The sequence below is a fragment of the Citrus clementina genome, unplaced genomic scaffold, assembly GCF_000493195.1.
Source record: "Citrus clementina cultivar Clemenules unplaced genomic scaffold, Citrus_clementina_v1.0 scaffold_7, whole genome shotgun sequence".
Taxonomy (NCBI): Eukaryota; Viridiplantae; Streptophyta; class Magnoliopsida; order Sapindales; family Rutaceae; genus Citrus; species Citrus x clementina.
Window position 1 is genome coordinate 16,029,212 of NW_006262075.1, and position 25,494 is coordinate 16,054,705.

At 30.3% G+C, this 25,494-nt stretch overlaps 1 protein-coding gene across 1 annotated transcript; it reads right to left on the reverse strand.

Moving 5' to 3' along the window:
* Positions 1-1,385: 1,385 nt before the first annotated feature.
* LOC18036100 (cytochrome P450 82C4) lies at positions 1,386-3,974 on the reverse strand. Its single transcript, XM_006427692.2, has 2 exons — positions 2,894-3,974; positions 1,386-2,157 (listed from the first exon to the last, which is right to left on the reverse strand). Exons 1-2 carry the CDS (start codon positions 3,836-3,838, stop codon positions 1,519-1,521), a joined length of 1,584 nt encoding a protein of 527 aa, XP_006427755.1. The 5' UTR covers positions 3,839-3,974; the 3' UTR covers positions 1,386-1,518.
* Between the last annotated feature and the right edge of the window lie 21,520 nt (positions 3,975-25,494).

The following is a 25,494-nucleotide window of genomic DNA, read 5'->3' on the forward strand; positions in this document are numbered from 1 at the left end:
TCTAATTCACCAACAAAACTAAAAATTGAATATGCAAATGCATACATTAATTTAGATTTCTACAAAATAAAAATGAATTATTTAATCTTTAACAACAATGTTAATACAGGTCTCTTTTGTAATTTATAATTGGAACAATATAATCTTAGGTTCTTCCTTTTATTTTTAGCTTTTTTTTTAATTTTGGAAATTACTCAGTTGCTAAGATGTAGTTGAATTTATCGTTACAATATTTATTAATGTAGCAATTCTTTGGTAAAAAAATAGATAATTGTTTTTTGCTTTTATTGCCCCTAAACACATAAGTCCCTCTATGGATGGCAACGGACACCACCCTCAGTGGGTTTTCTATTACCAAATCCGCACCCACACAAAATTTAAATTACTAAATTCATATCAGAACCTGCTGCGGGTTTTGACGATTACCAAACCCGCAATGGTACTCGGCGGATTTTTTGTGAATTCTTACATTTAAAATCACAATTGTTCAATTATGTAAATTTATATTAATAAGCTAAAATTTCTTATAACATATCCAATTCTAAGTTTAATCAATGTAAATAGAAAATTAAAATTTCAACATCAATCCAACACAAATTCTCAAATTTAATTATGAAATATATAAATCCATAAAAAATAACCACAAATGCCATGAAAAATTCATGGGCGTGTGGTTGCAGCGCACGAGTGAAAGGGAAATGTGTGTGTGCGGCTGCTGCTCATGGGTGAAAGGGAAATAGTTTGGAAAGTTAGGTTTGCGGCTGCAACTCAAAGTTGAAAAGGAAATAGTTTGCATTTCTTTTAGATTAGGTTATGAGTTGCAATTTACACACACTACACATGACATGTTTGGACTTTACATTTATTTAATTTATATAATTTTAGATTTAATTATTTTTTAATTAAAAAAATTTGGAAAGAAAAAGTTGCAGGTTTGGTAGATATTCATACAGGTATCCATCAAATATTTAGTTTATACCAAACCCACCTACAACGTAGTGCAGATTTCAATTTGTAATGTCAAACCCAGTTGTAACCTGCAAAATTACCCGTAGCGGACGGGTTTGGGTGGATACCATTGCCATCCCTAAATCCCTCACTTTCAATAGCTTTTCATTAGTATTGTTTTTCCCTCTTTTTCACTTTCTGCACAATCCTTGGATGTAATCATTATACAATCTTTTCTCTTTCAAAATCCTTTGTTTACAATTAAAATCTTCAGAAACTAAAGTTGAATGAGGGGTTATAGACGCGTAGCACCCGGCAAACTGCATATATGTAACATTGTTATGAAGTATAGTTGAAAACCCAAAGAAAAAAGGTTAAAACTGAAGGAAAGAAAAAACTTAATTCATGCAAGCAAAGATCGCCCACAACAGCAGCAGTAATTTGTAGTAAGTGCATAACATTAAGAAAGTAATTTAACCAACACTACAGCTCGCTTTATTCAGTAAACAATAAGCTAATAATTATTAAGCACTTCGAGCTTTGCTTGCTGGATTTAATAATTGCTCAAACTCAAAAGCCATAGGGGTTGGCAGGGAGGAGGCGAGGAGAAAGGAGAACCTTCAATGGGGTGGCCTTCGGTATGGTTAAGCCAGGAGACTCTGACATGTCAACAGGCTGATCCAATGGGGTTGCTAGTTCAAATGAATGAAGGAGTCGAGCAAGCGTGAGGTGAAGGACCTGGAGAGCAGATGATGCACCTGGGCAAGAACGTCGGCCAGAGCCAAAAGGAATGAGTTCAAATTGTTGGCCCCTAACATCAACATCTGCATGGGCGCCATGGCCTGGGAGAAATCTCTCTGGTTGGAAGGCCGATGGATTTTCCCAAACACTTGGATCCCTTTGAATTTTCCAAGCATTTATCATCAAGCGGGTGCCAGCCGGGACATGGTACCCAGAGACAGTGCAATCTTCCATTGCTTCACGTGGTGCTAAGAGAGGACCCGCGGGATACAAGCGGAGGGTCTCTTTGATAATCGCTTGGAGATACACTAGGTTTTCGGTGTCCGACTCATCAACTGCTCGTTCCTTACCCACTTGTTGGTCCAATTCTTCTTGTGCCTTCTTCAACGCATGGCGGTTGTTCAAGAGTAAAGAGATGGCCCATGTCAGGGTGCCTGATGTAGTATCACTGCCACCAAGGATGAGTGCCTGCGCAAACAATTTAGAATATGATGACTATATATAGGGAATTAACCCTCTCGACCAGTTTAATCAACACTTATTCAAACAAAAATAATTTACGTAATTAATTAATTGATGGATTTGTATCCTATCATAATCTAACTTCTCCTAAAATTCGAAACACCTAATATGACATGATTATTGTCTGGTTGAGATATATTTCCACAGATTCGTGCTTCGCCAATTCTTTTTCTAAGTGGTTAACGTCAATTAAATTTATCAACATAGGTGCTTTGGAGAGCAAAACAGCTTAAGGAAGTGATTCGCCAAAAATAAATAATCATAATTTTGGCTTCTCAGATCACACGAAAGGTTTTCTTTGAATGATTTTTGAAAAAAAGCAGTCTCTTTTTCTTAGCCATCAGCACTCTAGCTAGAAGTTTTGGAAGGAATCTAGGTACATCTAGATGCAATCTGCATAGAATCAAATAAATATATCCTAGCCGTATAATATTATATTTGTCTCTTTACCATTTTCCTAGCTATTATACTAAACAGTGAAAATGATAGTATATTTAAAAGCAGTCAAATTAAAGCACGTTGAGATCTCTACTCTTGTAACTGTCACATGATTAGAAAATAACTTTGTCATTTAATTTGTTTTATAGCTAAAGGAACCAATCAGAAAACCCAGGAATTTGTCGGATAAAATCTCGACGGTTATTAAGAGAGAAATAGAAATTTTATGGGTGCCATGCTTTACCAAGCATGTAGCTTTGTTGATGGTATCAGCATCACGACCGGGAAATTCTTGTGCTCCGATATCGTCGAGGATGGAAAGCATGGCGCCCATAAAATTCTCTTCTCGTCCTTTGATCTGATAATCACCAGAATCCCCCTTCCTTCTGTGCTCATCCAACCATCGTTGCATGATAAGGTCTAATTCTCTTGCTGTCTTCTTCATTAACCTCTCATCTCCGCCAATATCCAACCATCTCAAAAACGGTAGAGCATCTGACACCACCAACTTACCCATGAATTCAAAAAATCTCGACAATTCATCTTTCCATCCTTGATCACTACTGGTTCCCTTTTGTGAAATACTAATATTGCATCGTTTTCCAACCACCATCCTTAAGATCACATTAAGGGTTACATACTCGCACCATTTCTTCATATCCACCAACACCGGTGCTTTATCAAGACCAGCATCCCATAGATTATATAACTCTTTCAAACAAGTTCTCACCTCAGATTCTCGTACATATTTGAGACTCTCAAGCCGATAGCTTGATAGAAGCTCGAGTGTGGCTATCTTGCGTATCTGGCGCCAGTAGTGACCATAAGGGACAAAACCAAGCAAGGAAGAATCGTAGCACAATATGTGCCCGGCAACAGTTTTTGGACGGGTGGCAAAGACTTTGTCACTTGTAGTGAGACACTCTTTAGCAATCTCCCAGTTGCTCACCACCAAAGTGCGACGTACCCCGATCTTGATCGTCAAGATTGGTCCGTACTTGTCAGCAATTTTTCCTAAAACTTTGTGAAGGGGCTCTGGCCCTCCTAAGAGGTGTAGATGGCCTATCACAGGCCATCCTCCACCAGCTTCTGGTGCTCCTCTCTTCTTGTTCCCTGCTTTTTTTACCAAATTTCTTGAAGCAAAGACTAAAAGGGCAGTGATTATTACAGCTGTGAATAGGAACTCCATAGCCACTATTGCTGCTGCGTCGTGCTCAATCGTATACCTGCCATAAGATTAACCATTGCGCTAGTTATATAATAATATAATATGGTAGCAGTAGTTTGAAGACAATAGACCGAGCTCCTAAAATTCGGATCCTCTCTTTCCCTGGCTTTTTGCTTGTCTTTTTAGATGATTGAGATGATCTCTCATTCATTTTGATGGCTGCCATTTTATTTTATTTTTTTAATTTAATACCCACCAAAAAAACCAAAGCAGTAAAAGATTCAAGCAAAAGATAAGGTAGGTCCTACATAGAGTATGGGTCCTGTACAGAAAAAGTGTTAGGAAAAATATGATTTCTTTGAAGAATAAATTATTTTATAATTTTATCTAATCATTAATTCACCCAGTATTAATTTAAGATTAATATCCTCTCTTGATCTGAGCATTCTTGATCTTTTACAGATATTGTGTCATCCGTTTTTTAGTGTTAGTGTATGATTAGGATTTAACTATTTTTTTTTAATTTATTAACCACCAATCACATTAATAAAACTTGCTGAGAACAAGATCAGATCAGGAGAGGATCCTGATCTATTAATTTACTAAAGTTTTACTAAAATTGACTTGAATTGACAACGTCAAATACAAATTTCAATTTACATTCTTGCTTTGGGCATCTTCCCCACCCCAACTAGGGATGGTAAAATCTGGGTCCGAATCCGGGTTTGACATTTCTGGTTCCAGACCTGGATGACAATTTACCTTCCCGAATCCAGACACAAATCCGGATTATTTAACTCTTGGTCTAGTCCGGGTTCAACCCGAAAAATTCGGGTTTCCGGATTGCGGGTTTTAAACCCAGTAATTGGATGAAGATAGATTTAATGCTTGCCACTTTTGGCTCTTTGGAATTACAGAAGCAGAAAACAATAGGACAAATTCACGGGATCTCAACCAAATTTGCTTACTTCAATAATAAAATTTACAATTCTATGGATATTATGTGCTAAGATGCTGCGTTTGGCTATTAACAACAAGAAAAAAATTAATAATTACCAAAATTAAGCAAAAGCAAAAATTAAAAGAGAAATATAGAGAAACGAAAGAAAATTTCAGGTCCCAGCTAAGGTGGTGATGGGCCATTGAAAAATATGATTGCCGGTGAAAAGGAGTTAGCAGCTAGTAGCAAAGCTTGCTCTTTGGAGAGAGATGAGATCGAATTTAATAATGGTGGAGCTGGGTTGTTGTTTGTTGTTCTTGATGATAATGGATGATGAATTGAGATGATTTAAATTGATGATGCGTTGATGAACTTGGCCACTAGATGAGGGAGATGAAGATTGAGGTGGCGGATAGGGATTGTTTTATTTGCTTAAGTTCCCCCTCCCCAAAACAAGGTGGCGGCTGGTGCAATTGTTTTGTTTTGCTTTAGGGTTTTTGGGTTTGTCTTGTTTGCTTTTAATTTTTTTTCCTCCCCAACTTATTGCTTATATATTTTTAGTTAGTAATAAAAATTAATAATAAATAAAATATAAAACATGGTAGTCTGGTCAGGGTTCGGGAGATCCCGGGTTTACCTAAACCCATAACCAGACCCGAAAAGCATCCGGGTTTGAAAAATTACAACCGGATCTACATTATTAATGTAACTGGTGTGAGTTGAACCCAAATCGGATGATCCGCGTTTTTCCGAGTCTGGAAAAATTTGCCATCCCTAACCCCAACCAACCCTTTTCTCAGCTGATGCCAACATGCCTCTGTTGGGCTATTCTCTAGTCACATGTATCATTTTGTTTGTTATCAAGATTTTTCACTACAAGAAAACTGGCAATAGATGACAGATAACTTGTGATAGATTTTGAGTAAAATGACTTATATCATAAATGTATTACAAACTCGTGATAGAATTTTGGTCTATCATAAATTAATGATGGTTTTGTGATAGAATTATTGTATATCAAGAATTAATGATAGAGTCGTGATGCAAATTTACTCTATCATGAAATCATGATAGAATTATTTGATTTTGACCATTTTTGACAAACTTTTAATATATTATTTCATTTAAAAATTTAAAAAATATAAAAAATAAAACAAAAACGATGGCGTTTAAGTGTGCGTTTACATAAAACCCAAAAATTTTGTCTATGTGTTAGACATTTGCTCACTCACTATCCATTTTTCCTCACTCTCTCATCATTAATAGAAACCCTAGAATAAGAATTGATAAAAAAAAAAAAGCCACCATTCTGCCACCGTCCAAACCATCATTCTCAATTGGACACCCATTTTCCATCGTTTTTCAGTCTCTTTGTCCTTTCGCCACAAGCTGTTCAGCGAACCCTCACCTTCGGTTCAATTCTTGCAAGGTAATTGCTTAATGTCTTTTTCTTTTACATTTGTCCTTTGAATTGGGTACATAAATCATGGGGTTTGTATTTAGAATGAGTTTTTTTTTTTTTTTTTTGTAAAAACTTATTGGTTCTGATTTACATGATATGGTGACAAATATTTTTTTGTAAATCCGTCATGAGGATGATAAAATCGATTAAAATTTGTTGAATGAAAGTGGGGTTGAATTTTTTTATTCTAGATTTTGACTCACAACTAATTTTGAGATTTTTTCTTCATCTAGGTTAATTAGATCTCATGCTTACATTAATGGGTTCGTGTTAATTTCGATTTTATTGGTTTTCTCAATTGAAGTTCTGTAACAGATCTTGTTTTGCGAAATTCTAATTGATGTATGTAATTAACTATAGTTTGATAGATAATGTGATAGCCCTTGATAGGATATTAAGAAATTGAATTTGATGTTATTAATTTGGTGATTGAAAAAAAATATGAAAACTTTAATCAACTCAATTTGATTTAGTAGCTAGACTTATGTTAGGGTTATAAAGTGACATTTTTAACTTTAATTTTTATATAAAGTCCTTTAGCAGTCATGTATGTGTAGAATTTTTGTTAGCTTACATGGTTATTATAGATTATTAATTAAAGAATTAATCTGGTGTTCTACTTTGGGCTTCTTAGAAAAGTTACAATAGGGCTCATGGAATTCTTAGGTGATCTACAGTATGAAAATAAAACTTGTCTCCTTCAATATGATTTTCTCATTTTTGCTTTCAAATTGTATATTTTACTAGTTGAGGATGATTCAGATGAGATGCAATCTTCCATGTTTTTATGTCTCTGTTTGGCGAGAAACTTTAATGCATAGAAACTAGATATGTTCTTGATGTTGTAGTGATATACCCATTTCTCAGGCTTATGAGGTTTACCATTGCACAGGTTTGCTTTGTGCAAATAACTCCATACCTGTATTACTTTTGTGAGGAATATGACTGCAAGGCTCTTGACATCAGGTATGGTGTTAGTTTCAAAATTGTTAATTCTTTTCTAGGTATTCTTAATGGTGTTTTGCGGACTATTTTAAGTCACAAAGATAGTTGGTAACTAAAATCTATGAATATGATTGGAATTGTAAATGGATCAGTCGTATTATGCCCCTTTTCCGCAGAGGAAAATTAGAGAATTTGATGATAGTTTCTTTTCCATTAGAGTCTTAAATTACTTATCAACCTTATGTTCTTATTATCCAACAAAATATGTAATACAAATAGCTTTTTAGTTGATTTTTGTCTTTATTATGGCATCAAAATATGAGTTTCCTTTATTGTTGTGTATTGGCTGACAAGGAAGTAAACTACAATGAGGACAATTCTTTCTCTAACTAAAATCATCACTTTTGTTCTTTTTCCTTTTTTGTTATGCTTGCAATTCTTCTCCTTTTCTCTATTCTACTGTACATTTGATAAGTGCAACATGTAAATTGCTTTTGGTTCCTAGATGCTTAAGGTTATATACATATTTATGTGAGTAATAGCGAAATATGTTTATGTTGATTCTTAGTTTTTAATGAAATATTATCTAAGCAACCCAAGAAGGGAGGTGAATTGGGTTATTAAAAATTAAGTAAAGCAAACCACACAACAATTAAATCTATTGCCTTAATGAAATAAAAAACAATAAATTTAATCTAGCAAGATAATAAAAAGTAAGGGAAGAGAAATCAAACAAGTGATTTTTCCGTGATTCGGCTAACCGTGCCTACGTCCACGCCTCCAAGCTCACTGGGCTTGAGGATTCCACTAAGCAAGCGTCCAAGGCTTAAACCGCTCTTACAATTGACTTCCAAGGTGTCAATAAACTTTTACACAAAGAGATTATCCACAATCTCTTATCCCAAGTGTATCCCAACACTTACAACCTCTCAATTTGTTTTTTTTTAAATATTACAAAAATAAATCTCTCTCACACAATGTGTTTGATTACAAATGAAAATCTAAAGTGTGATTAAGTGAGATGAATACAAGAATTTGAAGCTCAAAGAAAGTTATATGCTCAATAATTTGCTCAATGACAATTGTTGTTATTTGAATTTGATTGAGCTTATTTATAGTTGGAGCTGGAAACTAGCTGTTATTGACTTTCTACTCACTGTCAGATCACCGTTAACTAGATATTGGATCGTCGTTTAATTGGTCAATATGACTGTTGGACTGAATTTTCAAATTGTCGAATTGTTGTTTCCAAGATGTCGGATTGCCGTTAGTGTCCAGAGGAAACTCTTAAAAATTTTTGGATCGCTGTTTTTTGCTACAGTGAACTATTTTTGTAAAATTACAGTTTGACCCTAAAACTTTATAAAAATATATTATGGCCCAAACCTTTATAAAACTTGTGAAATATGTCAATTTACAGGATTTTAAGCAATACTTGTTATTATTAAAATTCTCAAAGCTTTTTCAATTGAAACCATTAACATGAGAATAACCAATTTTATAAAAATATTTTCATAGAATATAAAGCATTTATAAAGTGAGAATGATGATTTAAAAGTATATGAAAACTTTTTTGAGCTTTTAAAAGATTAATCAATCTTAATCAAGTTTGTTGTCATCAAAATCAATAATAAATAAATATTTATATTAACATTTAAGTCTATTCTGCTTGTTGTAGGTTCTTTGATCAGAAAATAGTAAAATGTTTTTTTTTTTGCCTCCTTAGAGAATAGTAAAATGCTTGTTAAACATTGTTTTCTATTGTTGCTATAATCCATGGATGCATATAAGAGATTTGTAGATACTACAATTAAGGGCATGCTAAGCGAATGGAGAGGCAACGACAACAATATGAAGGGCAGGTAAAAATAGTGGTGGTGATCGAAGGAACTGAGAAGAATTGCTGGTCTCTTGCTACTTAGACTCTACAAGTTATTTACCATTGGAATTTGGTGGACTTTGATTTTTTGTATAAGTATTTTGATGTTAGTGATTATTTATTTTAGGATATCTTTTAAAAAATTGGGATTGATGTAGTTTAGATGCTTCAGTGACATAGTTTGTATTTAACTATAGTTTGAATATATATAAAATTTCATGTATTTTATTTATTAGACTTTTAATTACTAGTATTATATTATGTATTTATTTTATATTGACCAATTTTATTTATAAATTTTTTTATAGAATTTGTAAAATAATAATAATAATTAATAAAATATTAATTTAATATTAATTCAGTAAAAATAATAATAATATTTTTAAATAATTTAATTGAAATAATACTAATTTTCCTGCCAAAAATTCAAAAAATTCCTAAATATTTAAATAATTTTGATTTCCCACTAAAATGTAGTGTGACACATGTATGACTTTTAACAACCATCATAAACTCATTACGGGAAAAATTCTATCATAAATTAATGACAGTGATATAAATGACATATATTTTGTCTGTCATGCACCCCTCTTTATGACGGTTATTTCCCGTCATCTATTGCCTGTTTTTTTTAGTGCAATTATACCCCTTATTTTTTCATCAATTTGGTAAAATAATAGAGTTTTTATTTTATTTTCATATATGTCCCTAACTCAATTACCCTTACATTTTCATCAATTTAGTATAATAACAGAGTTTTTATTTTATATTCAAACATGTCCCTAACTCAACTATCCTTATGTTTTCATAAATTTTATATAATAATAGAGTTCTTATTTTATTTACAAATATGTCCCTTATTCAATTATATTATTTTCAATTGAAATTAGTGTCTTATTTTATAAAATGATTAAACTATATATTTATTGAATAGATAGAAAACATTAGGGAGCTAAACTTTTATTAATGATTTAATTTATTTTTAAAAAATTCTAATTGAAAAAAATGTCAATATAATATAACATCGTCACTAATATTAAAAGTACTTACAGAAACAACATATAATAACAATTACCAATATTTTCATAAAATTTTTATGTGAATTTTTAGATTTTATTTATTAGTTATATTAACTAAGAGGACAAGTTAGAAAAAAAAAATTTAGTATTTTAAGGAGCTTTTAATAGAAGAAGAATCATCAACATCTAGTTCTTTAAAGAAAGCCAAACCACCTGAAAAATAAACAACTACACCCAAATACTTTTTTGCTGAATTGAGTTTAGTTTATTATTGAAACTTTTGACTAATAATACTTTTACAATTTGAAAGGATGAATAAATTTTAATTGTTTAATTTATTAAGTCATGTAATTTCGTACTTCACTTCAAACATAAAAGTTTTACTTGTAATTTTTAATTGATTGTAATTACTTGCGATTTTTAATTGATTGTAATTACATGTATTGATATATTTTAATTTGAAATTCTTAATTGATTTTTTAATTCTTATATAATTACATATTATTATAGGTTGCAATAACAGATTCTATAATTGAAAAATAGTGTTTTCATATTTTAGTTGCCTTTTGTTTTCTACTCTTTTTTTATAATTATTTTTGTCTATAGTACATATTTAGAGAGATAAGATTTTTGTTGTTTTTCCATATTTAATGTACTTCTTCCTACTTATAAATTTTTATGTTGGCTTCAAAATATAAATTTTTAAAATTTAGTCCGGATAATATTAAATCCTGGGTCCGCCCCTGCACCAACCCCTATTACTATATTAACCTCATCATAAGTTTTAAAATAATTTTTTATCTCTCAACATAATTTTATAATCCTAAGTACCCAAATCATCAGTTTAATCATTTTACACATGTACACTCCCTCTGCTTCTGCCAGCTCTACATCTCTGGCAAGATCAACAGCTATGATCTCCCCTTTGTAATTTTTCACAACCCTGCCTAACCCAACCATTATTTCTTCTGAAGTTGAATTGCTGCATCAGTGAAAAAGAATATTGGAATTGGATTACTCGGAATAATGTTATTATAACACATTTAAATAGTAACTAAATAATTGAGTATTGTATATTTCCCACTATTTCAATAACTTTGACATTTGCTTTTTGGAGAAAAATCCATATCGTATTTAGTCATAAAAGCCAATCTATTTGATCACATATTCAAAAACCACAAACAAAGGCCCCCCAAGAACTTGTTACGCCATTTTAGAATACATATTCTGCATTTTTATGCTTGGATAATGCTTTTTTCTTGGATTCTTCTCTAGACTCCAATCTTTTCACACAGTCGATCGAATTGCAGATTCTCGATTTATGTTCACACAGCCTAGCATAGTTGAAGGATTTTAAAAGTTCAAAAAGTGGGGTGAATGAAAAATGATAAAACTGATAAGAAGGGTAAATTTGAAATTACAAAGAAAACATATTTTAAAGTTAATGATGTGTTAATTAAGAAATAGGGACTGGTGAGAGAATAAAAGGTGTTTAAATATCATCGTTCTTTTCTAATTTTAAGGAAAATATGATCCGACCAAATAATTGTGTTAGACATCTAGTATTGCATATTTGACTTTGACTGTACTAAATTTTGTGTTCTTTATCCCATGCATAAATATCATGTTTTATATTTACATCACACGTAGCATGCTTGAAGTTTAGTGTTTCATGTTCTAAATGCCTCTGAAAATTAGATTTTTTCTTGGTTTCATATTTGAAGTTCTTTTTTCATGTACCGTGTTTAGTGTACATATACTGAGTTAAATGTTGCAGGTTTGTATGGTCCATTGTTGTGCATATTTGACTTTAATTCTTTGCTGTTTATATTTTTTTTTTTTGTTTTAAATGTAAATGTCATGTTGCATATTTATGTCACGTATTCAGGGAGGACCCATGACTTTTTATTACCTCGATTTAATTTTTAAATTTACTGTAAATATTTGTGTGATGGGATTATATAAAGGAGTAAAAACAACATATATATCAAGTAATGTAATATTAAACCTCTTAATACATATATTTAACAAAAGAATGACAACAATACAACAATATGCTTATATTACAAATTATTAAAATTGTAAATTAAAAAGATTATTTATGAAATTCATTTTTCTTTTAGTGATAAAAAATGAAAAATACTTGAATAAATTGATTTAATGAAAAGAAAAAGAACAAGTATACATAGTTGTAAATAGGGGTGTTCGTGGATCGGATTTTACGGATTGGACATCAATTCATATCCGATCCACGATTTTGCAGATTATAAATTTTCAATCCAATCCATGGATTGGTGAAATTCAATCCAAATCCAATCCATACATCTGCGGATCACATGTGAATTTGACCCAATTCATATCAAATCTACTATTTTGCGAATTAGTTTGCGGACTAAAAATTTTTAATTCTATCCAATCCACGAACTAACTAAATAAAAAGTTTTAATATAAAAATAATTTTACCACCGATCAAATTTAAAATTAAATAAGATTTAAATAAATTAATTGGTTAAATAAAGCTAGAAAAATACATTTAACGTTTCAAAATATAACACACCAAAATGAAAAAAACTCATTCGTTTAGATCAGTACATGGAAATTAACTATTTAGGAAGCTATATTTGTTCATTTAGTTATTTTTATTTTATATTATTATCGGATAAGATATAATATAGTGTTAATGTAACTATATTTTAACTTATTTATTTACTAGTAAGTACTAATGTCATATTTACAAGTTTTATTTTTTAATTAAATAAATGCATTTTATTTTTTTTGCGGATTCGTAGATTTTTGTGTATTTATATTAGATCCATATCCAATCCATCGATTGCGGATTATTAAATTTTCAATCCAATCCACTAATACACGGATCGAATTTCCACATATCAGACGGATTGAGCGGATCGAATTGGATTATGAACACCCCTAGTTGTAAAGGGAATGAACTATGAAATTATGAATCTTAGTAATTGTTACCATGTTGTTTTGTAACTTTTTAATATTAGCAACAATGTTATAATATATTGATTTTTTTTTAATTAGACTAAACTATAATATTTTTTTATAATAAGTTAAGCCGTAATAACATTTTAGCCCCCTCCTATTGATTTCAATCTATTTAATGAATATATAATTTAATCATCTTATAAGATAAATTTATAATTATAATTTCTTTATAAAAAAAATTGAGTTGAATTGCGGACATATTTAAAAATAAAATAAAAACTCTGTTGTTATATAAAGAATTACAAAACAAAAGGGGTACAAATAAAATTGCGGGGGCAGACCGAGCAGGCCAGCAATAGGTGCACGTATTATATGTATGAAGTCCAGTCTTTTATATTCTAAAATGCCCAAAAAGATTAACTTTTCTCCTCAAAAAATTTTCCCTAAATTTACTTTACCGAAAAAAATAATTCTGAATTTGTTCATTTAATTAAACACATAAGTTTTTATGCATACTACAAAATTGCAAACTATCATGACATTATTGTTTTTTTTTTAATATGACCTACATTATCTATCCTCATTAATTGTTAAAAAAAAGTTTATAAATTTATTCAATCAATATCTTCATACAGTATTTGTACACAATAAATATATTAATATACTTACTTAGCATTAGCCCTAGAGAAAACACACCCAAATTTCAATCACTAACCAAAGTTTTGAAGACGTATATGAAGTCAAGAATGTTAGGAAATATGTTTCCTTTTTCAATAAAATTTACTCTGATATTTTCTTCTCTTAGAGGATTTCTACTTAAGAAATAAGTAATTTCCCCTTTAGTACTTAATTTATTCAAGGAGGAATACAACTTATATAAGGAAAGGAATATTTCTTCTATAAGAAATAATTACCATATATAGGGAGATTAGATTCACTTGTTTGTATAACACCATAATCAGTCTCTGCAAATAGACAATTTCTAATGTGAGAGAAACGGTAGATCTATTGAGAAATTAAGTGTTTTGCGTGTGAGAAAAAATATTAGAGTGGTAATAATATTTTTTTGCATAATTGATATTTCTCTTGTCGTCCTTAACAGCCGTAAATTTTTTGGATATAGGAGTTTTCACATAAATTCTTGTATTGTGTGATCGTTTTGGTTCTTCATCTATTTTTTGTTTATTTATTTGATTTTTTTTTTGGTTATGAGATCTTGGGTGAGATTAAAAATCGATAACAACTGGTATCAGAAGTAAGGCTACAACACGGAGCAAATATGCTAGTAATGAGGTTTTCAAAACCTTTGAAGGTAGAAATAGAAAAGTTTGACAAAAGAATCAATTTTGTCTTGTGGCAAGTTCAAATTTAGGATACATTGATTCCATTTGGTTATATAAAGAAAGCAAGAGTGATGAAAACACTATTCCCATTGCTGGAAACTCCTGAAAGTGTGTAGACAATCAAGATACCTTAAAAAAGACTGTTGGAATAGGGCAATCTCGATAAATAGCTATAAATTAGTATATAGAGATACCGATGATGTTAGCTAGTAATGTGTCTCTTTTCTTCATGAGAGACTTGTTTATTTGTTTTAGCATCCCATACATTTAGGTATGGTTTGGAACTTATGCAAGGTGTGTGGTAGAATTTTTATGTTGATGGTAGAAGACTCTCAAGGAAGCCAAACATGAGAGTCGATATTTTAGCAAAGTCGTCAACATGTGCCGAATATGTATACTCTAAATAAGGTAGAGTACGATAATTCTTAATATATAAAATTATGTTTGCTAGATAGAGAGCAACATTTTACCTACGGCGGAGTGATTTTCATAAGTTCAACGTGGGTGCTGTTTTGATGAAGCAAAGAATGTGGAGACAACATGGTTGAGTGGATACACAATGGATCATATTTTGTCACCTAATTGAAAATCTCGCTAAGGTAGAGATTGTTAGAAAATATATCTCCTTTTTCAATAAGGATTTACTAGGATATTTTATTCTTTAGGAGGATTTCTATTTAAAGAATAAGTAATTTCTCCCTTAGGACTTAATTTATTAAAAGAGGAATACAACTTATATGAGGAAAGGAATAATTCTCCAATAAGAAATAATCACCATATATATGAAGGGTGGATTCGCTAGTTTGGAAACACAATAATCAATTTATCTGCAAATAGATATTTCTAATGTGAGAGAAACTGCAAATCTATCGAGAGATTAAGAGTTATTAGCTTTTTAGTATGAGAAAAAATATTAGAGTGATTATAATAATTTTTTATATAATAGATTTTTCTCTTGTTGTCCTTGGTGGTCGTGGTTTTTCTTTGAAATATGAATTTTTCACCTAAATTCTTATGTTGTATGATTATTTTTATTATTCATGTATTTTCTGTTATTATTTCTTTAATATTTTTACTTGTAAGATCTTGAGAAGGATTAAAAATCTCCAATCTATATCTATATCTATATATATATATAAAGTTGGGACTTGAGGAGGTGATGTAGCATCACCATTTCTCATTTTTGTATATTCTCTATTATCTAATAAATAGAGAATTTTTTTTTTTAGATTTGGCTTTTCATTTTCTCATAATAAATTTGATTGTTATTACATAATAACAATTATGTAAAGATTTTAATCAGGCATATTCTTTGTAATGAACATCCAAGGGGAAGTGTTATGAATTTATTAAAATAAATGTAGATGTTCATAACATATATCTCTTAGTCTCCCCACTATCTCCCATTAGAACATTTTAGCTTCCCTATAACTCTCACTATTTCACAAGGAATTATGATCCATAATTTTTTATTAATTTCATGGAGTGATTATGTAACTATAAAAGGAGAGCTCATCTTTTTATTTTGTACACACACAATTGGAATGAATAAAATCACTCTATAATATATTCTCTCATTTTATTCTTTATCTTGTGTTGCTTCTTTAATTGTATGCTGACTAATAGCTTTTTTTTGTTTTTTTATAAGGCTGCCTCATCTTAAAAAAAAATCAATTCATATTTTTTATCAATTTTATCAAGTGTAAAATAAGAAAAAATGATAATACTAAATTATTTTTTCAAAACCGCGTGAAGCGCGGTTCTATTTTCTAGTATATATATAAAGCTAGGACTTGAGGAGGTGATGTGGTATCACTATTTCTCATCTTTATATATTCTTTATTATCTAATAAATAGAGAAATTTTCTTTTAGATTTGGCTTTTCATATTCTCATAATTAATTTGATTGTTATTACACAATAACAATTATGTAAAGATTTTAATGAGGCATATTCTTTGTAATGAACATCCAAGGAGAGTGTTATGAATTTATTAAAATAAATGTAAATGTTCATAACATATATCTCTTAGTCTCCCCACTATCTCCTATTAGCAACATTTAGCTACTCTATAACTCTCACTATCTCACAAGGAATTATAATCCATAATTTTTCATTAATTTCATGGAGTGATTATGTAACTATAAAAGGAGAGCTCATCTTTTTGTTTTGTACACACACAATTGGAATGAATAAAATCACTCTATAATATATTCTCTCATTTTATTCTTTATCTTGTGTTGCTTCTTTATTTGTATTGCTGGCTAATAGCTTTTTTTGTTTTTTATAAGGCTGCCTCATCTTTAAACAAAATCAATTCATATTTTTTATTAGTTTCATCAAGTGTAAAGTAAGAAAAAATGATAATACTAAATTTTTTTTTAAAGCCGCGTGAAGCGCGGTTCTATTTTCTAGTAAATAATAGGTTGAAGAGCTATAATAATAATTTCCTTCCTTGAAATTAAGGATTTGAGTCCCTGTACGTATCTGTCTCTCAATTGAAAGTAAATTTCATCCATATTAACATAATTAATCAAGGTCAAGTCTTGTGGATATTTAAAATAAATTGATGTAGATCGTTAGAATAGGAAACTAGAAAAATCATGTCGATTTGGGATGATGAAAACACATTGCTAATGCTTTGACTGTGGTAATTTTGTCAAATTTCATTGTTTTTGGCCTTAGAAGTTTATTTGAACTTTGAAGTTCTCTAAAAAATAAATAAATAAAAATAAAGATAAGAGTTGATCTTTTGACACCCCTCAAAATTCTTCATAAAGTTCTTTTTAATTGAAATTACTTAAATAACCAGATACAAATTATTTTATTTCTTATTTTGAGAGGCATTCAAATTAAAGACTTAAATAGATTATTATTTTAATAAATTCTTTACACCCACCCCATTTCATAATTATATTTCTATTTTAAATTTTAATTGAAGCAATATTTTTTAAAAATTATAAAATTTTATATTTATAGAGATAAAACTATATAATAAGAAAAAAATAATTTAAAATTTTACAATTTGTACATGCTTTTTATAAATAAAAAATTTACAAGAAATACTTTTTAGAGAAATATTTTATGGGGAGATAGTTAACTTTAATATATAGATTTGAATTTTATAAATTAAACTAGGGTTATTGTAAAAAATAAAATTGAAAAAGGATGTTATAAAGATTTTAGAGAGATGTTCGAAGCTCTAGTGAAAAATTGTGGAATTTTAATCTTTTTCTTTTGTCTTGAGTTGGATTATTAGCATAAAACAACCCGCCTTGAACTCTAAGGGTTGAGTCTAGCTAGTCCCATCTAACATGATTAAATAAAATCATTGATAAAGATTTTACCGAAAATTCAACAGAGTCTCCCAATTAATTTTTACATTTCTAACCTATAAATTGTAGAATAACAACTCCCAAAATAATCCAATATTCAACTAACTTTATTGATCAACCTTTTCAAACATTAAAAATCATACATCATTGTAAATAATATGCTTTAATAATCCCATTCAAATCTCACCTAATATATCCAATAGTATCAAAAAATTATATTATAGCTAATACATTAAACATCTATAGTAATCATATCATAATTATGCAATTCAAAATAAGATGAGCAAAATGCTCTACTAATATCTTCTATGGCTCTTAGCACCATCACTTGGCCAAAACTAAAAATAACCTTCAGTCTCTAGGTCGACGAATGTTCCTATAATCTCCTATTAGGAAAAAAAAATTAGGTGAGAATAAAACTTAGTGAGTAGATTAGTAGATTTTGAAAATAAAAGTTACTCTTTAAAATATTTATGATATTGTAATATACAGTCTCATCAAACTGTAAATGAAAATATAAGCAAAACATTTACACTTAAAATCAAGCTATTAGCATTAAGAAGAATACATAGTGATGTACATAATAATCATGAATATCATCTCAAAGAATAAATATACATGATTCTTTAAACAATTACCTACAGAAACAACCTTGTCATATCCAAACCTCATACGGGCAGTGAAATAACGTATTGGAAGTACATTGTTGTGCCTCGAGCTACAATGAGTAGACCAATGACGTGTCATCTCATGTATCCCATCATAATGCATATGTAAAATAGACCCCAAAAGACAAGTGCCCAAGCACATGGCCCAAATCTCTATAAATGCTCAGACATACCCCAAAAGACTCTATCTCAATTGTATCTTTGTGACTGAATATCTCTAAATCTCTATGTCTGAAGGGGAAGAGTACTGTCAAATAATTTTGAAAATAAACTTATATATCATGTAAATAAATCTGTCGACCGAAATGATAATAGATCTTTGATTTTGATGATAACAAACTATGTAACTAATGTATATTAGCAATATATGTTTCAAATCTCATTTCATTAGCTCTTGAAGAAAAAAAAAAGTCAAAAACCATGTGAGAACAAATTCAAAGCATTCATATGGACAAATCCCAAAGCCCATCAAATCAAAGACAAGCGTTAAGGGTACTTGCTTAGGTGATTTTTCTTATTACAATTCTTATAAATCTAGTATGATTAAATGAATGCATGATCAAGCACTTAAAAGCTCAAATTATTTTTTCTTTATGACCTTTTTCTTTTAAGTAAATCATTATTTTCCTAAGTGAAAGATTCCACGTTTAAATGAAAAATATGGATTTACGAAATGAGTTGTTTTCAAAGTTTATGGACTAACTTGAAAATGTTTTCAAAACTTTGAATTCAATAAGTAGTGTTTGAAATTTTGAAAATGGGCTATTAGAGTTTTATAATGTTTTTTAGGCAAAATTATAATTTTAAAAAACTTAGTGACTAAAAATTTCCTTATAGCAGCTAACTGATAACATTGGGTGAGTTTCTAGAACTTAAACGGTGAACTGCTAATCTCAAGCAACTAGCCAATAACTTTGAGAGAGTTTTTGGAACTCAAACAATGAACCGTTTATTTTAAGCAACTAACCGATAACTTTGGAATAGTCTCTAGAACTTAAACAGCTAACCAATAATCTTTAAGTGGTGATCTAATTACGAAAAATTTTCAAATTATTCCATTTTAGTAACTTGGCACGTAAGCAAACGGTAATCCAGTTTAAAATTAGCGGCACTTCTATAACTCCCAGAAAGTGAATAACGGCTAGTTTTCTTGTTCAAACTATAAAAAGCCAAAACAAACTCATTTAAACTTTCTTTTTTCACTTCTAACTCATTTAAAGTTTCTTTTTTCACTTCTTCTTCAATATCTATCAAGCTTAATCTTGTTTATATAAATCATTTTGAGCTTTCATTTGCTTATTCACATTTGTTGATTTATCATTGAGCTATAACTTGCTAATATACTCATGTGAGAGTGCAATCTCTGTAAATTTCAATTCTACATCAAACATTGAGTGCTTGTAGTGTAGGTAACGCTTAAGAAGTGTATGACCATCTCTAATTATAAAAGTTTATTGACACCTTAGTTTATTGACACCTTGGAAGTCAATTCTAAGCAACTTGAAGCCTAGGCTTGTAAGGCCTGGATAGTGGAATCGTAAAGAGCGATTTGCTTGGACGCGTGGACGTAAGCAAGTTCCGCCGAACCACACAAAAATCTTGTGTTTGTTTTCTTTTCTCTTACCTCTTTAAATTTATTCATTCTTGCATTTATTGTTATTAGTTAGTTGAAGTACTTATTAGTATTGGATTTTGATATTATTGTTTAATAATTTTTTAAAACCCAATTCACCTGCTCTTGCGTTGCTTAGTGACACGACTTAAAACTGTTGTTACTCCCAAGTATAAAAGTGTCTAATTATAATAAAATTCGATGAGTCCGAGGTCAAACCATAAGGAATTTAAAATCTAGTAGTCAATTTATCAAATAAAGAAAATTAAATGTAGGAAAAAGAAATTAATATGAATCAATATAAAAATATGCTAAGGCTACGAGATCCACTCTTGGATTTCAAATTATGGTTATAACAACCTCTCATATTTGTATTTTGCATTTATGTTTCTCGTTAATTATTATGTCATTTAATTCTTAGCTAACCATTTGTGTGATAAATATGAGACCGAGTATTTAATGTGCCACAACTATATTGAAGTGACAACATTATGTCATAGTACCATATAAATTTGAAGAGATTTAGATATATAAATTAATGACATAAAAGAAACTAGTAAGAAAGAAAATACAACAAATAAAATAAAATTTAAGATTCACTTGAGAAAATAATTAATCAATCATTTGAATTCTTAAGCTTTTTTCACCTCAACTCAGAAAATTAGCGACTCATATTGAAAAACAAAATACTCATTTTATTTAACAAACTTCTAAAATATATTACAAGAGATTGAACTACACAAAAGAAGAAATTTTTCTAAGACTCAGTCTCAGTTTCCTCTCTTCTCTCCGCACTGCCCCTTCGCCTTTTATAAGCAACAAAAATCTTCATCTTCTTTTATTTTATTATTATTTATTTTTTAATTATTTATCTATTCATCTAGGAACGTGTGATAATCAGGTGGCAAAGTGGCCACCTGACTATCATGGCTCACTTCCTTTGTTTTTATCTTTTTTATATTTTTTATTACATCTCCTCAATATTTCATTTTAAAATTCTTTTTTATTTCCCACTTTTAGTTCCAATTCCCTCTTTATTCCTAAAATATTTACAATATAAAAATTAACATACTATAAATTAATTTAACATAAAAATTTATTAGAGGGTATGAAGATAATTTAGAAATAATAAACGCATTAATTAACACTATAAGTGAAAAACTAATAATTTTATCTTTAATGAAATTACATTTTTTAGTGTCAATCATATCCCCCAACCAGCTTATTGCTAAGTCCTAACAATTTAAGTGATAAAAATCTAGTAAATTTCAAACCCAAATTGAAATCTCTTTTATTTTTTGAAAATTGTGTATACTTCTTTAATCAAATTAATGACAACAATCAAATAAAAGTATAAGTATTATCTTCGGCCTAAAGAAAATCACACCTACCTAAATCATGTTAGCCTATATGGCTATAAATATTGATTTTGATGATAACAAACCACATGTATTTATTAAGTAAAGATTTATGAATTGTGCTTTTATAATAAGAAAATGATGTTATGCAATTAAAGTATTTTGGACTAAAATGAAAGTAATTTCAAAATCTTTGATAGTGTTTTAAATTTCAGATTTAGACCTATTTGAAACTATTTAAATATTTTTGGGTCATTCTATAATTTCACCAGTTTAGGCGAAATCATAATTTCAGAAAGTTTGGGATTAACGAAGAATTATTTAGAAATTCTGAAATTGGACTTATTTGCAAAGTTTTATAACGTTTTGGGCCATCCTACAGTTTTATAAAGTTTTAGGGTCAAACTGAAAATTTGGGAAAAATTTCACTGTAGCAGGTTACTGTAGCAAGCGGATATCCGGATTCTGAAAATCGAAAATCCGGATATGGGCAGCAAGCGTCCAGAAAGAAAAAGGTTTACCGGATTCCGAATCCGGCAAGCCGGTTAGGCAAAATTTTGAATTTTACCTTAACAGTAACATAAATCCGGCTTACCGGATTCCATAAACGGCAAATCGAATACGCCTGGAATGTGAGTAACGGCTAGTTTTTGAGCTCAAACTATAAGAACTCAAATCCAACTCATTTTGAAGCTCTCCAACAAGCAAAAACAAAAAGCACACATGATATCTTGAGCTTACAACTTGCAAGACACAAAACATTGAATCATCCATTGTTCTTCATCTTTGAATATCTACTCATTGAGTGAGTTTGATTGTAACTTTCATTTCTTCAATTCATTTGTAAGAGTTTGAGTGTGTGAGACACTTGAGTGAAGAGATTGGGAGATAATCTCTTTGTTGTAAAGGTTTATTGACACCTCAAAGTCAATTGTAATCGGTTGAAGCCTCGGAAAGGCTTGGATAGTGAAATCCTCAAGCTTGGATTGCTTGGAGGCGTGGACGTAGGCGGGGATTGTCGAACCACGTAAAAATTTGTGTGTTTGTTTCTCTTCTCCCTTACTCTTTAATTATCGTGCCTTTATTAAACTTATTGCTTTCAATTTTTATTAAGGCATTAGATTGCTTGTTGTGTGGATTTGCTAGGTTAATTTTTAAATTTCCAATTCACCCCTCCTCTTGGGTTGCACACTTATATTTCAAATCAGACAAGTAAAATCATGCAAAATGATCAATTATAAGAGCTACATTAATCAAGCAACTTTTAAGAATGATATGTCAAACCCTAAATCAGAGTAACTATCTCAAAAAAAAAAAAACCCAATAAAACAGTCACTCTAATAAGTGATAGATTGAGAGGATAGTAAAACAATATCACACACTATCATCAAGATGAAAGAATAATACCCATAACTTAGAAATAAAATGATCTCAAGCGTAGGGAATTACTAGCCAAACCAATTTGTTTTCATTTTTATGTATCACCGCATCTGTTAATCCATATTACTGGCTTCTACTTCAAACTATAGTTCCCCAAAAATAAGAATGACTTTCACTAGGATGTAACATAGGTTAGGGACATGGCTAACAAAGAAGGGATAATAGGAAAAACAAAATATATGTTTGAAAAATAAAGGACTTTTAGAGATTGCAAGGTGCTTTTCACTTGGAATTTTTTTCTTTTTTTTCTCTTTTTTCATATTCTTATTTTTATTTCATTTTATTTATTTTTTATTTTATTTTTTTATAGTACCATTTTCACGAAATCCATAATCATCCCTGTTTTCAAACAAATTGGGTGGTGGAAAACATAATATATAAGGTGATATTCCACATTGAGGTGGGACAAGGTAATAGGTTACCAAAGAAAAATATTTGCTTTTTAATATATAGGCTCAAAAGAGTTAATTATGGATACTTTATAATAGAGATGGCTAAAAATGCTCAAACAGATCAAAGATGACCTTTCTACTATCTTTTAGGGCTCTAAATAATTTTTCATATCCATTAGTTCAATGGACTTTCAGATGAAACTGGACAATTTTTTTTTCATTCCATTCATTTTTTTCACTTTTTTTGGGTTTCACTTTAAAGAAAATACAAAGATCTTGTATAATTAATTGTGAAGCAATATAGGCAAACAAGGTTACTCTCTAAGGATAATAGACTCAAAAATTCACTTAAATTTACTATGACATTTACATTTCTTCAAATGGCCTAATCAGTTTCATTCATCAAATTCCACAATTTTACAATCCAACATGCAAAGTGGAAAACATAGTGTAACATAACTCAAGATTAAAGATAATACAAATACCAAAATTTGGAAGTCATCATGTTATCTAATATTAAAATATCACACAAAAAACAAAACTTTTTTTGGTTTTTTTTAAAGTCAAAGAAAACATAACAAAAGAAGAAGTTGAAGCGATCTGTTGTGTATTCAGTGAATCAAATCAAAGAGGATGAAACGACAGAGTTAGCTTGCGTTTTGTGATACTCGATAACTTCAGTAAAACGACACTTAAAGACTGCGTTTTATGAAGTAAATGTTTTGCTTGCTACAACGACATACAGTCTTGCCGTTTTGAAGTTAATAGAACACGAGCAGAACACGTGCATACAAAAGGTTGTTAAAGGGCCGTTATTGCACATGGTCCTCACGTGCGTTTCTGGGAAGCCTCTGAGGTGGTTTATAAGCTGTGATGCTCAGCTGGAAACGGGGTGTGTGTTGGTTGAGAGAGAGAGCATTGTAACGAGAGAAAGAAAGCTTGAGACTGAGAGTTTTCTTGTTCCTGTTGAGTGCTTGTTAATCTCTGTAATCAAGTCTTGAAGTCATATCAATGAAGCTGTTAAGTTTGTTCCCCCGTGGATGTAAGTCAGTGCAAATTGACTGAACCACGTTACATAGTTGTGTTCTGTGATTTCTTGATTTCAATTCGTTTCTTTGTTTGTTTCTAAACACAATCCTAGTCTTAGTAATAGGTCATTAATCCATTAAGCTTTCTGGTTGTCTTTGGGAGGCATCTTGATTGATTCTAATCCAAGATCCTTTGGGAAGTGTTCTGTAAAGCTTCTGTTTTCAGCTTATCAGAATCTTCACGATCACATCTGAATTGATTGCCAAAAGTTTAAAAGGGATGATTAAGAAAAAAAAGTTAGAAAATAGATTCTTTTTTTAAAAACAAACAAAACTCTAAGACTAAGAAGATGTGGTTTTAGAGTCACTATACTATATATTCAGCCATTTTCGACTCAAAGTTAGTATTTACAATAAAAATTAGTAAAAACATAACCAGGACTGTGACATTCCATAACTGTCAACTATTCCTTCCCTTTAAACCTAAATGAGACATTGTCCTTAATGTCTTAGAAGAAATAAGTAGAATTTAGAAGACATTACCTGACCACTGCTAGAAAATATTTACAAACAAAGAGTTAAATCTAATTTACACTTCTTACGAAGGTTACTACCATTATCATCAGTTGACCAATCCAACGCCAAAGTCATGGGATCTAGCTTTAGCTTGTAAGCTTGCAAAAGATCAAGTAACTCGCTAGCAATAAGAGCACAAATAAAGAGTTTTTCCATTGAGGATGGATGGAAATAATTCTTTTGCATGATTAAGAAATGTTATTAAGCCATCATAAAAGTTATTTACATTTAATAAACTGATGGGTTTTTTATGGATATTCAAATAAGTTCAAGAAGCAAATGTAATTAGCGCCTCTAAAGTTACAATATCTCCCAACAAGAAAATGAAGGCATCAGCAAGATTTAAAATTTTGAATATTCTTTTTTGCATACTTAAGACAATTAATTATTCTTCAATTGGTGGGCCAGGCGAACATCCCAAAGTTTTTAAGGCTTTTGGAATGATGTCAAACAGTTGGCTTCCTTGAACAAAACCAGCTTCTTAGACAAGTTTTAATAGCGCTCGGTCACCTCCTCCATATGTAAGATGTAGTTTTCTCTCTATTATAACATAACCAAGATCTACGGCTACTTGAACGAACTCGTTATACTTTTTATAGCGAAACCCAGAAATCACACAAATGTTCTTAAGTTGTCTGTTCGAAGTTTCTGCCATTGGAACAATTCTTAAAAAAAAATTGTGAGTGCTTGAAAAGGAGAACATACTTAAACACTACAAGAAAACAGGCAATA